Source organism: Gymnoscopelus braueri (assembly GCF_963280865.1).
Source record: "Gymnoscopelus braueri genome assembly, chromosome: 10".
Taxonomy (NCBI): domain Eukaryota; kingdom Metazoa; phylum Chordata; class Actinopteri; order Myctophiformes; family Myctophidae; genus Gymnoscopelus; species Gymnoscopelus braueri.
Window position 1 is genome coordinate 8,819,194 of NC_137611.1, and position 13,607 is coordinate 8,832,800.

Below are 13,607 nucleotides of genomic sequence, written 5' to 3' on the forward strand. Positions count from 1 at the left end.
TTACTAGTTATTTGTACTGTTGTAATTGTCTATGATCTTTGATTCACTGTTTGATTTGATGTTGTTAAGCACTTTGTAACATTGTTTAACCCATTAAGACCTGAGGCCGATTCTACGAATGTCTTCTAAATCCCAACAGTATTCTGAAAAAAACGTATGTTTCTATATCAGTGGTTCTCAAACTTTTTCATGTCAAGGACCCCCAAAATGATATGTATTTGGTCGCGGACCCCCATCTCCAAATATGTTGTTACAGGGACCCCCCCATTAGCAAAGATTTTAGTTACAAATGTTCTCTTTAAAACTATATATATTCAAAGATTTGCACACATTTTCATAATTTTTCAAAAATAGCAGATCTACAAGCTTGTATATCTGCTATTTTTGAATAGCCAAAGTGTAAAATAATGCTTTTTAGCTCAAATCAAAAAGTGACACAGATGCGTTCCAGGTCTTAATGTTGATTTTGCCTGGTGTGAAATTAGGCACCAGGCACCATTTCACACTTGGCAAATCCAATGCTTGGACAATCCACTGATGTTCCACTGAAGTGCCAATGGCAGCAGGCTCTCTGAAACCTTGGATGATCCGTAGCAGAGGATTTGTTCCTCACCTCGTACTCCTGCGACAGCCTCAGGTTGTCGTTGGCTTTCAGCAGCTCCGTGTGTTCTGCCAATACGTTGATGGGGATGGGAGGGTGACTCATCATACCTGAGGGGGGGGGGGGGGGGGAATACACAGTCATGAAGTTAAAGTCCTGTATTTAAAGAGCCTTGTAAAAAGAACAAAAGTTTTGTCATCAAAACATTTGTACTAAAAGTAAAAGTACTTATGTAGAATGCCACATTTCACAGTTTTTCCCCCTAAGTTTTCAACATTTTTCAAAAGCTTTCGGAAACTACGTATACAAAGTATAAGTATAAAATAGGGCTAAATAATAATCTAAATCTACATAGTAACTAAAGCTTTAAAATAGATGTAGTGGGACTAAATAATACAATATGCTTCTGAGATGTAGTGGAGTAGAAGTATACATTATTGACAACTCAAATAAAGTACCTAACGTAGTTAGTACAGTACTTGAGTTGAAGGTAGGGTAAGTGATCTTTTTTTTGTTGTTGGTTAAAATATGTGTTAAATAGCTCTATATTCTGATAGTACTCATTGCTATAGAGTGTTTGTTCAGTAACAGGAGTCTCCATGTCTCTCCAGCTCTTTAGTAAACAGAACATGCATTTTCAGGTAGGGATACCATTTTTTGCGTGCTTGTTTTACATGGCTGCCATGTTGGATACAGCACAAAATCCCCCACCGGAATGTCACATAGTGACGTATGGACAAATCCGTCCCCAGCCGTCATCCCTTTAACGGCTAGACAGTGAGAATGTGTTGATTGCTGTTTCTCATAAAAAACAAATGTCTGAAAATAAACTCCAGAATTCATTACATAAGTGTGTCCTTTACCTGGGGAGGTTGTGTGTGTTGAGTGTGGCTTTTGAAACGGATCCCCAGAAACATAAAGTGGCATTTATTACCAACCATGCCTCAATGGTTTCATTTAGCATTAAGCACTTTCATCATTCAGGTTAGGTTTAAAGTTGAAATTAAAACACTGAATCTAAGCACTTGACTAATAAACCAATACCAAAACCAATTTTATCCAATCAGGAGAGAGAAACCTGCGCAGAATGCATATTAAACAAGTGAAATTAGAAGTGATGGCATGAGAAATAAGCAGATAAGATTGGAACTGGAACACTATAAAATTGAAGCTGGTAAATGGGTACTCTTTTCTGATTGGCTGAAAATGTTCCACCCACTTGAAAATGTATTTTCTGTTTAATAAAGAGCTGGAGAGACAGGGAGACCCCTGTTACTGAACACACACTCTATAGCAATGATTACCATCAGAATATAGAGCTATTTAACACTTATTTTAACCAAAGAAAATCACTTCCCCTGCCTTTAATGTACCTAGTTAGGCTACTTTCCACCACTGCACGAGATAAGGCCAGCCTCACTCACACCCACAGACATGGTGAGGATAATTACAGAATAAGGGTACAGCAGGATAATTACAGAATAAGAGCACAGCACGTATCATTAAAGCAGGAAATCCATTTTGATCCATGCTGCTGGCACACAGCGAGGCCAGTGGCTCTGTGTGGAAAGGCTTTTTCTTTGATAAATTGCTTTCTCTGTGATCAGAGGGGCAATGACTCAGAGAAAGCAAACAGACACAACGCTAATTAGGAGGCGTGCGCACTCCGGCAGAGATATTGTATACCCGCACGCACGTACAGAAAAACACACTCACACTCTCTCACACACACACACACACACACACACACACACACACACACACACACACACACACTTGCGTTACTATACTGTAGTTGTTGAGAACATAAACATTTTTTATGAATGCCATTTTTAGAAGAGGAAAACATCTCACACACTGGCCCTCATTTATCAACCTTGCGCAGACCAAAAAAAGGGGCATTTACCATTCCATCACTTTGATGTGAACGTATACCCACAACTCTCAAACCTCACGTCAGGTCTCCAGCTCGTGTACGTAAATCCTTTTCCATGGTAGACATGCAGTGCAGCATTGTCTCACAATCTGACAGGCATCTGGATATCAGGAATACAAGAACGATCGCCCAGGGGTCAAACCCGGCGATTTCGGAACGGTCACCACCAGGTATTCCCAAACGTAACCTCAGTAAAACTATGCATGAACCTAACCTTATTCCTCTTTTTGATTTTTTTATCCCACGATTTTGCAACCCTATTTTTTTCACCCAGTACCAATTGTCTAAGTAATCTTGGACGCTATACACTCCCTCTGCCAGCCTAGGGAGAGCCCAGAGCCGAGCTCATGCCTCCTTCAATGCATGAGAGCTAACAAGCCTTCTTATCACCTGACAGGGGGGGAGTTTCCCCGGTAGGACGTAGCTCGTGGAAGGAACACGTTATTCCAACCAGTTCCTTCCTTCCCCTCCATCAGGCGCCCCGGCTGACCAGGGGGAGGCAGTATAGAGACCAGGATTACTGTATGTTTTTGTGAGGTGTACCTACCCTAGCCTAACCTTATTCCTAAACGTAACCTCAGTAAAACAAGAATAAAATAACCGCTGGGGGGGGGCGAGCGGGACGTCCGCGAAAAAACATGTGTGTTTGGGTCGAGCCTTCTGGTTACCGACATCAGCAGCAGCCACGTATTCACTTCAAATGGTGTAACCAAACATCTACAGTATCTAACATAACCCTATACATAAATGAGTACCGTAAATTTCGGACTATAAGCCGCGACTTTTGTCCCATTTTTCGACCCTGCGGCTTATATAACGGTGCGGCTTATCTATGGATTTTTACAGCTAACGGCCACTAGGGGACCTCCTAAATCTATGGATTTTACACCCGCGGCTTATAGTCCAGTGCGGCTTATATATGTTCCAAACATTAAATTTAGCTGCTGCGGCTTATAGTCAGGTGCGGCTTATAGTGCGAAAATTACGGTAGTTGTCCACACCCACCACCACAGAGGTTGTGGGTTCGAATCCATCGTGGTGCATCCGGCTTTGTCAGGCGTCCATGCCAACACAAATGGCCCGTGTTTAAGGGAGGGAAGCCGGGCGTGGACAGTGATATTAGTCATTGCACGTATTCCTACGGGCTGGGGGGGGTGGGGGGGGGGGGTTACACCTGTCAACGGGGAGTGTTTTTGGCGGGAGAAGTAGGATGAAGGCTCTACGTCCTCCCGGTACAACGTAGGATACAACAGCGGTGACACAGAAATGTCTGTGGGGAGGAATTCATTGGCATAACGGATAAACTGGGGAGAAAAAGGGGGTAAAAAAATAATTGGCTACTCTAATAAATAAAATAAAAAAGAACATGTTATTAACTCTTACCCTGCCAGAGTTTTTTCAGAAACAGTCTGTAGCCTGCCAGGGTTTTGACCGATTTTGGTACCTTTTCGCATAGCCACAAAATATTTTTCTCAAGTATGATTGATCCCCAGAAAATTCAGGTGTGGTTTCACAAATGTCAACGAGGTCAATTTGACCTTGTTGTCATGTGTTGTTTGATGTTTGAAAATAGCTCAAAACCAGCAGTTTCAAACCAAAAAACATTGTGAATTGTTTGTCCGTTTCAATTTTAACATTGAAGTGGATGGAGCAGCAAATCTTTGGAAATTGTTATCTCCTTATTCGTTTGGAATATCGAAAAGGTGTCAATACTAAATAATTAGAGAATCTTTTTAGAATTTTTTTTTTTTTTTTTTTTTTTTTAGGACGTTTTTAAACGTCTTTGGCAGGCAACAGCTAATTTCTCAAAGACGTTTATAAACGTCTTTGGCAGTTATAGAGTTAATATCAATTAACAATATATCATATCAGGTTAGAAGTTTAATCAGTCACCCATTTAAACGGAAGCTTTAACATTCAGATATCTCGACATCTGGCTCTATTAAGACCTAAGCGCGCGTGTGCCAAGAGGATATTCATTTTGCAAAACAGCAGCGCATGGCCATGTCTCCAGGGCGTCATATTCTCAGTGCTGGGTGAAATTAATATTCAAAACCTATTCCAGTCGTTACATACATTTTGGGTCTGGGGACTATGTGAAAGACCTGATTCACCACGTCGAAAGTTATGCTTGGCAAGTCTGTTCATTCAACAGCGTAGCCTATGGGAAACAAGACAACGCAACGTCTAGTAAAATAGTTTTATTTATGTAATGCAAGTTTCAGGTTTTCATTTAGCTTTCTTTTAAAGTGTGAATGACGGCTAGAAGTTAGAGATTTACTACTGTATTTCCACATCAGTGATTTTCTTCTACACCGTATTGTTCTGACTCTATGACACGTTTTAGTTTGTTTGATTGGACTGGTGCTGTTACGACTGAGGTCATATTCTTGATATGTTTGTGTCAGGCGTTATATCTGTGTCTGGGGCTATGCGCAAAACAGGTGTGTGAGGCCACTGATATGATTGGAAGGGTAACTTTCCACACAAGAGAATTTCCTCTTCTTCCATATTGGCTCGCGAGACGAGACATGGGCGTGTTACTTCTAGGGATGTCCCCTAAAAGTGAGCCTGACGTCGACTCGCATTCCTTGAGTCGAGCTTTCTTTGGGGGGGGGGGGGGGGGTGCGCATGCGCGGTAAACTAGCAGGAGAAACACGCGTTGCAAGGAGTGGAGGAGGAGTGGTTATATCACAGGTGAAAAGTGAAAACATGTCTAAAAAAAAAGTTAAAAGTTTGGAAGCATTTCAAGGAAACGAAGGACACAGACCCTAAAAAAGTCCAATGTTTACTCTTTAAAGCAGCACTTGCGGCATGCGCCCTCCCCCCGGTGACCTTTTTATATAAAACGACTCCGTCGATTCTGCATTAAACCCGCGACTCTGAGTCGACTCAATGAATCCTGAGTCGGGGACAGCCCTAGTTACTTAAATGGCGATCGTTTTCAGATCGTTTTCATCATTTTCAGATCGATTTATCAACAGACACCGGCCCGTTCTTACGCTGTGATTGGCAGGATGTGACCGCTTTGTTAAATCACACGTGAGCCCCGTCCTGTGGTGAGATGATCCCTGGACTGGGATCTGGGGCTGGTTTCTATACTCCATTGATAATAAATGTCTTTGTCTTCACTAGCAGAATTCACTGAAGCAATCACCACGTTTCAGTCGACTGCCCTTCCTCAGGTATCTGAGGATTGATCTGAAGACTTGATGAAGATCAGTGGACGGAAACATTGTGTCCGCTTCAATACATTCTGCTGTAATTAAAGACAGTGTGTGGGACTTTCTCCTCTTCCAATACGTTGGCTGGTCACTCCTCCTATACGCCAGGGTTTGGGGGTGCCTCAGAATACTTTGTTCATATTTGGAATTTGTCAATATCACTTCAGTTTAACCACTTAGACCCTCTAAACTTTGTGAAACGGACCCGAGTTGCACTGTACTTGGTGTGATCTTTTTCAGCCTATGGCACACCAAGTCTCTTCACCCAAAAAAGCAGATCTACAAGCTTACAACACGTTGTGACACGTTGTAAGCTTGTAGATCGGCTATTTTTTGGTGAACATTCCCCCCAGAATAGGGATGCTGGGGTTTAAGTGGTTAAAGTCCAAGTATAGAAGTTATTTTCAATCTGTCCGAATGGAAACGGATATTCTCTCAAGTTTTCCTTTTGACATTGTATCTTAGGGGGAAAGATTGACATAATTTGACATAAATGTAAGGTGCTGTAAAGTAAATGTAATTCAGTGGTGCCGTGGATGAAAAGGTTATACATTTACAGGGGTTCCCTGAGCCAAACCACTGCTATACACACCTGTCCTACTAGGTTGGTGTGCAAGGACTTTCTTTAACCCATTGAGGCCTGAGGTTCCGATTCTGCAAAATGTCTTCTAAAAACGGTTTTCTGAAAAACGTATGTTTCTATATCAGTGGTTTTCAAACTTTTTCATGTCAAGGACCTCCCAAAATGATATGAATTTAGCTGCGGACCCCCATCTCAAAATATTATGTTCCAGGGACCCCCCAGAAGCAAAGATTTTAGTTAATGTTTGCTTTAAAACAATATATATATTCAAAGATTTGCACACATTTTCACAATTTTTGAATAGCCAAAGTGTAAAATAATGCTTTTTTAGCTCAAATGAAAAAGTGACACAGATGCGTTCCAGGTCGTAATGGGTAATTATTTTTATACCTAATGTTTTTTTTGGCCACTTTCACCCTAACCCTCAAAAGCCTGAGTTATACTCAGTCGTGTGGCGGTGTCGCACAACCGAAAACTGCCGATCTACAAGGTCACAACCATGTGACAACCTTGTACGATTCCAGCCCTCAGTAATGAGTCATTTTCGGTGCACAACACTGACACGCAGCTAGTTATAAGTCGGCATAACTCCAAACCCAACCCCAATATTTTTGGCCCTCAACAGTATTATTATTACAAGCATGCATGCATGCACGCACGCACACACACACACACAGTAGGACTTAGGGCAGAGTAATACCCATACATGGCATCATACAATAATAATAAAACACGAAGCGATGCGGCAGTGGATCAAAGTAATAGCGCCAACACACACACACACACACACACACACACACACACACACACACACACACACACACACACACACACACACACACACACACACTTCACCGCTCAAACCTCACAATGGATTCCCTCTGGTTATGGCCCCTGGAATGTATGCTGCCACTATTTATGGTACACAAGACATCGTGGCAGAAACCTCATATCTCCATATTTCAACTTTTTATGCCTTTGTTTTTGTATGTAAACTTCATCATACTAAACGGATAAAAGTAGCAAAAAATTGCTGATCTACAAGCTCACAACGTGTCGCCAGTGGCGTAACGCAGAATCGCGGGGCCTCCCCACGGGAGTTTCACGCATGCACAACCTGCACGCGTGAAACATTTCGGGTCTAATTCGGGTCTAATTCGGTTCTATTTGACCGATAGAAATCAACTTTTTTCTTTTTTTTTGCTGCAAAAATATTTGTATCAGCGCAGGTGGGGCCCCCCCTGCTGGTGGCCCCCCCGCACCGCATCACTTGCTACCCTTCCGTTACGCCACTGATCACTACGCGTTGTGAGCTTGAAGGAATTTATTTTTAAAAGCGGTTACAAGTGTGTATGTGGGTTTTATGAATGTTGAACCAATGAATTGAATGAATGAATTGAATGAATGTATTAACAGCAGCTTTATGATGAAATAATAACTACGTTGGATCCATTGGAACACAGGTTTTGTTTTGGACATACAAGGTTTCTACCCCACAGCCATGATATGGAATCTCAGTGATAAACAGCCATTGCGGCAGCACAACACAGCACAGTGCAGTACATACAGTACAGCACAGCACAGCACAACACAACACAGTTCTTTTTATTATACAGTACAGTATAATAAAAAGCAGGGTGCTTGGCTGCTGCTGCTGAGCGTTTTACAAAAAAAAATTCAAAATGACAATGACAATAGCAGATCTTCAAGCTCACAACGGGTTATGCAGCTTATAAAATGTGCTATTTTCGAATAGTGAAAGTATAAAGTATAGGGCTTATGTGGTTAACACCTGTTTTGGTATTATTAATGATCTAAATCTGCAAAGTAACTCGTTTTTTTGTTTTTGTTTTATCCCACGATTTTGTAACCCCATTTTTTACACCCAATGCCAATTGTCTATGTAATCCTGGGCACTATCTTACCTCTGCCAACCTAGGGAGGCCAGGGCCGAGCTCATGCCTCCTTCAATGCATGAGAGCCAACTGACCCCCTCCGCCCACAGCGTCCCCTGCGGGAATCGAACCCAGGACCTTCTAGCTGTGAGGCGACAGCGCTACCGACTGCGCCACCGTGCCCCTGCAAAGTAACTAGTAACTACAGCTGTCAAATAAATGTAGTGGAGTAAAAAACATGTATGCATAAAGCAGAGGAAAGTGAAAATACTCAAATAAAGTAAGAGTAAAACATTGTAAAAAAGGTACAACAGCACATGAGTAAATGTACTAAGTTACTTTCCATCACTAACGCAGGTGCTTAGCTGGCTGCTTGCATTTATACCAGAATTTATACCACTAGCACTTCAGTCCTTCCACAGGTAATCTTGTCAAACACCCCCCCCCCCCCCCCCAGAGTGTTTTGTTTGAAAGTAATTTCATCAAGACCCGCCCCGCTTTTCTTCCCAGCTTCTTAACAGAACAAATCAAAGCAGAGGGGGTGAGTGGGGAGTGTGATGGGTGGGGGTGGGGGGTGATTCAAGGTTACTGCCACGCATGAAAGAAAGATTGCTAAGAGTGAAAGAGATGAGGTGCAGTTTTTTATATAGCTTCAAAGACACCACTACTAGACCTTCAGCCGCAGATTAAGTGACAACATGGCTGATGATGAAAGGAATTGGCTCGGCTTTTATAGCGTAGCTGCGGAACAAAGCGCTACGCGCTGCTAGCTTATGCCTGTGTCGTCACTATTATAACAAAACGTTACACACTGCTAGCTTACGCCTGTGTGGGCATGACACTATTCTAACAAGACGCTACACGCTGCTATCTTACGCCTGTGTGGTCACTATTCTAACAAAACGCTACACGCTGCTATCTTACGCCTGTGTGGGCATGGCACTATTCTAACAAGACGCTACACGCTGCTAGCTTACGCCTGTGTGTTCACTATTCTAACAGAACGCTATACACACTGCTAGCTTAAGCCTGTGTGGTCACTATTCTAACAAAACGCTACACGCTGCTAGCTTAGGCCTGTGTGGTCACTATTCTAACAAAACGCTACACACTGCTTGCTTAGGCCTGTGTGGTCCCTATTCTAACAAAACGCTACACGCTGCTACTGTAGCTTACACGCGGCCTGTGTGGTCACTATTCTAACAAAACGTACACACTGCTATCTTACGCCTGTGTGGGCATGGCACTATTCTCACAAAAGGCTACACGCTGCTAGCTTACGCGCGGCCTGTGTGGTCACTATTCTAACAAAACGCTACACGCTGCTATCTTACGCCTGTGTGGGCATGGCACTATTCTAACAAGACGCTACACGCTGCTAGCTTACGCCTGTGTGTTCACTATTCTAACAAAACGCTACGCGCTGCTAGCTTACGCCTGTGTGGTCACAATTCTCGATGCCTTCCCGCCCGGCCAGTCGGCCACGGCCTCTGAATCCGAATTTCCCAGAAATGTTGTGAAAATTTCAGCAAAATCTTTTGGAAAACGTCAGAAATTGGGACAAAAACTAAAACATATCCATGAATTCAAGTCCCCATGGGGTGAATAATCGATTGAAAAAAAGGCATTTTGGGGGTGAACTATCCCTTTAAAGTGGCACTGTGTAACTTTTATTTAATGAATAAAATGTAATTTTGTCCAATCTGTATGGTAGCATGTTAATACAATATAACATATACAATCTGGTTTAGGGGTTGGAATTAGTGTGTGTGTTATTGTGTGTGTGTCATCACGGAAGGTTGTTGATGGAATGTCCGCGGGGGACAGGAAGACGTAGCGATGCCCTGAGCTCAACAGCTGTGCCGTTAGATTTCACACACCGCAGGGGAGGTGGAGGAGAGCCATGAGGATCGAAACATACACACACACTCACTCACGCACGCACACACACACACACACACACAAGCCCCAACCGGAATCTTTTCCCAATTGTAAAACTAAATCTAAATTTCTAATCATAAAATAACCATTTCAGGATCACGACAATCGTCCATACAATGTCTATTTCTCACATTCTAAAATAAATATTTGAGGAAAAAAATGTACTTGAATTAAATATATATATTCAAAGATTTGCACACATTTTCATGATTTTTCTAAAATAGCAGATCTACAAGCTTGTACTGTATATCTGCTATTTTTGAATAGCCAAAGAAATCTAAAATGATGGATGTTTTCCCAGCTTTAATGGGTTAAAAATAGTAACGCACGCACGCACACACACACACACACACACACACACACACACACACACACACACACACACACACACACACACACACACACACACACACACACACACACACACACACACACACACACACACACACACACACACACACACACACACACACGCTTCTAGCTGCCAGGAACCATAGACATAAACATAATCTCATCTTCTCTCTCCAATTCAATAAATTACAGACGATAAGGCGATAGATATCATACTGAATATCATCACTGCTGGGCCTTGTTTTAAATACTTCGTCATACAACAGTGTGGCACCAAAGTTAGCAAGCATAGATCTACAAGCTCACATGCTGTGATCTTGAAGATCTTTTTTTCACCATTTCTTATAAACAAACAAACAAATAAATAAATTAAATAGATAACTATAATGACAAGTAACGATTTATCGTAAATCCAATAAAATCGATTCAAACTGGTGACAATTTAAAACGATTTAATAAAGAATGTATCGCGATGCAAAAAACACAGGATCTTTGTAAGAGAATTGATAGAAAAAGAGTTTTCAGTCATTTGCTACTGTATTGAAAAGAGGATAAGAAAAAACACAGTATTGAAAAAAAATAAAAGCAATATTAATCGTGTAAGAGAAAAAAAAACTACAATATCGTGGGTTGAGTGAATCGTTACATGCCTAATAATGACATGCCCAATAAACTAGTGAGGCATGCTGCATGGGGGGGGGGGGGGGGGTTATTTGAGGGGGACATACTACATGGGGTCTGGCAGGTGGGAGTGTGTGGGCGTGTGTGGGCCAGCATGCTGTCTTCCTGCTATGACTCAGTCCTGACAGTCCTGCATACAGCACTTTTCCAAACATAGTTAACAAAGTGCTTTACTTGACAAGGTAAAAGAGCAACATGATAAACAAGATAAAACCACAGCAAAAGATCAGTGAATAAAATAGCGCAATAAACACAAGATGTAAAATAGACACAAAATGGCAAAAAAAAAGAAGACAATGACAACATTTCTCCCTGCCCGTCTCCCTGCCTGTCTGCCTGCCTGCCCGTCTGCCTGCCCGTCCGTCCGTCCGTCCGTCCGTCCGTCCGCCCGCCCGCCCCCCTGTCTGCCTGTCTGTCTGTCTGTCTGTCTGTCTGCCTGCCTGTCTGCCTGCCTGCCTGCCTGCCTGCCTGTCTGCCTGCCTGTCTGCCTGCCTGGCTGCCTGCCTGCCTGCCTGCCTGCCTGCCTGTCTGTCTGCCTGCCTGCCTGCCTGCCTGCCTGCCTGCCTGCCTCAGGCTACAGGCTGACACAGTTGGCCGTTCATTTAGTTTAGTCTTTGATGTCTGTACTGTACTGTACTGGCCAACAGAGAGCTGGAGGAAAGGATTGTTTTGTTTTTGTTTTTTCCAAGCCTTATCGTACAACCACATGGTCTCACACAGTCACACAAACCAGTTCCTCTGAGGAGTCCACTCAGAGATGCTCTTCCAGAGCGTGATTTGGATCGGTGGTTCTCAAACTTTCTTTCCTCAGAGCACTGAGTAGATCTGCTATTTTCAAACATTTTAGTACTTTTACTTTTGGTACTTTAAGTACATTTTGATACCAATACTTTTGTACTTTTACTCAAGTAAATTTTGAATTCCGGACTTTCACTGGCCAGCATGTCCAATGTGCTTCAATGCAACCACTGGGTTCTGGGGGCTTGGTGCAGGCACATATACGCACGCACGCACGTACGCACACACGCACGTCATTGAAGAAACGATTCAAATGGCCATGATTTATTACCCGCTGTTTAGCCAACATGTGAGTCAATCATTCAGGCAAATGTGAATTACTGTGGAGACATTATAAACTCTAAATTATGCAAAATGTAAAATTAAAGCCATTATTAGCGAGGGAGCTAAATGGTCTATGTTTATGTATGATATATGGCTGCAGCTGTGAATAGACAATGACATTCAGTGTTGCTGGCTATTCAATGCTGAGAACAGAGAGAATGAGAGCGTGTGCATGTGTGCCCAGGTGTGTGTGTGTGTGTGTGTGTGTGTGTGTGTGTGTGTGTGTGTGTGTGTGTGTGTGTGTGTGTGTGTGTGTGTGTGTGTGTATAAAACAGCTCAGGGCCGGTTGAAAAAAAGCCCAAGGCCACCTGGAGGCAATGTGGCGCCCTGGGCCAAACCCCCCCCCCCCCTACCCCCCCACGTGAACTTTACTAAACACATGAGACAGCTAAAACTTTCTCGAACTAATGTCACGGCAACTTTCTCTAACTTTTTTTCATGTCAAGGTTCCCCAAATTAACACATTGTGTGCCAGAGGTTTATTAAAATAGGGTACATCTAGTGCCAGCATATCTTCCATCCACTTACGTTGATATATTTGTGTGCGAGACGGCGGAGGGTCCCGACTAACGCCTGGAACAATATTATTTCTAACGCGATCCTCCATTGCAGAGTGATCGCCGATCGAAAACGGCTCACTTCCACCACGTTAAAAAGAAATGGAGATATTAAGCTTTTAGTCAAGGAGATAACATTGGAGCGGACGAACGGAAGCATTTTTTACATGGATCCACAGTTTGGATCCATGTAAAATGATGATCCCACAGTTTCGTTAGAGCGCCCCACGTGGGAAAAATATCACACACACACACACACACACACACACACACACACACACACACACACACACACACGGCGGCTGACCAGTTAAACCAAAGTCTTAAGGTTGAATCGCTTCTCTTTGGTCGCGCAGGTAAGCGTTGGTAGAAAAATATGTCCCGTCGCTTTGTTTGCGACGCGACCGTGTGGGAAAAACGCACACCGACCGGCCGACCGTGTGTTTTCCCCGCAGGCCCGGCCGGCCACTGTAGCCTACTGGGATGACAGGGCACGGAGCCGGTCCAGGTCAGGGGTTGCCAGATCTGCTTATTATAATTTCCCCGCAAGATTTTATTTGAAAATAGCCGATCTACAAGCTCACAACGCGTCGCGGTGCGACGCGTTGTGAGCTTGTAGATCTGCTATTTTCAAATAGCTGATGTATATGTTAAAAGTGCTCATGTGGCCCATTGTCGCTTCTTTTGGGCTGGTTTTCCTAGACCTGGTTGCTTGT

At 43.1% G+C, this 13,607-nt stretch overlaps 1 protein-coding gene across 1 annotated transcript in view; it reads right to left on the reverse strand.

Moving 5' to 3' along the window:
• ptprsb (protein tyrosine phosphatase receptor type Sb) overlaps nt 1-13,607 on the reverse strand; it is a 178,753-nt gene that overhangs the window by 28,313 nt on the left and 136,833 nt on the right. Inside the window, exon 20 of the mRNA XM_080439207.1 lies at nt 614-711. Coding sequence (XP_080295333.1) covers nt 614-711 — 98 coding nt within the window. The remainder of the gene's footprint in view (nt 1-613; nt 712-13,607) is intronic.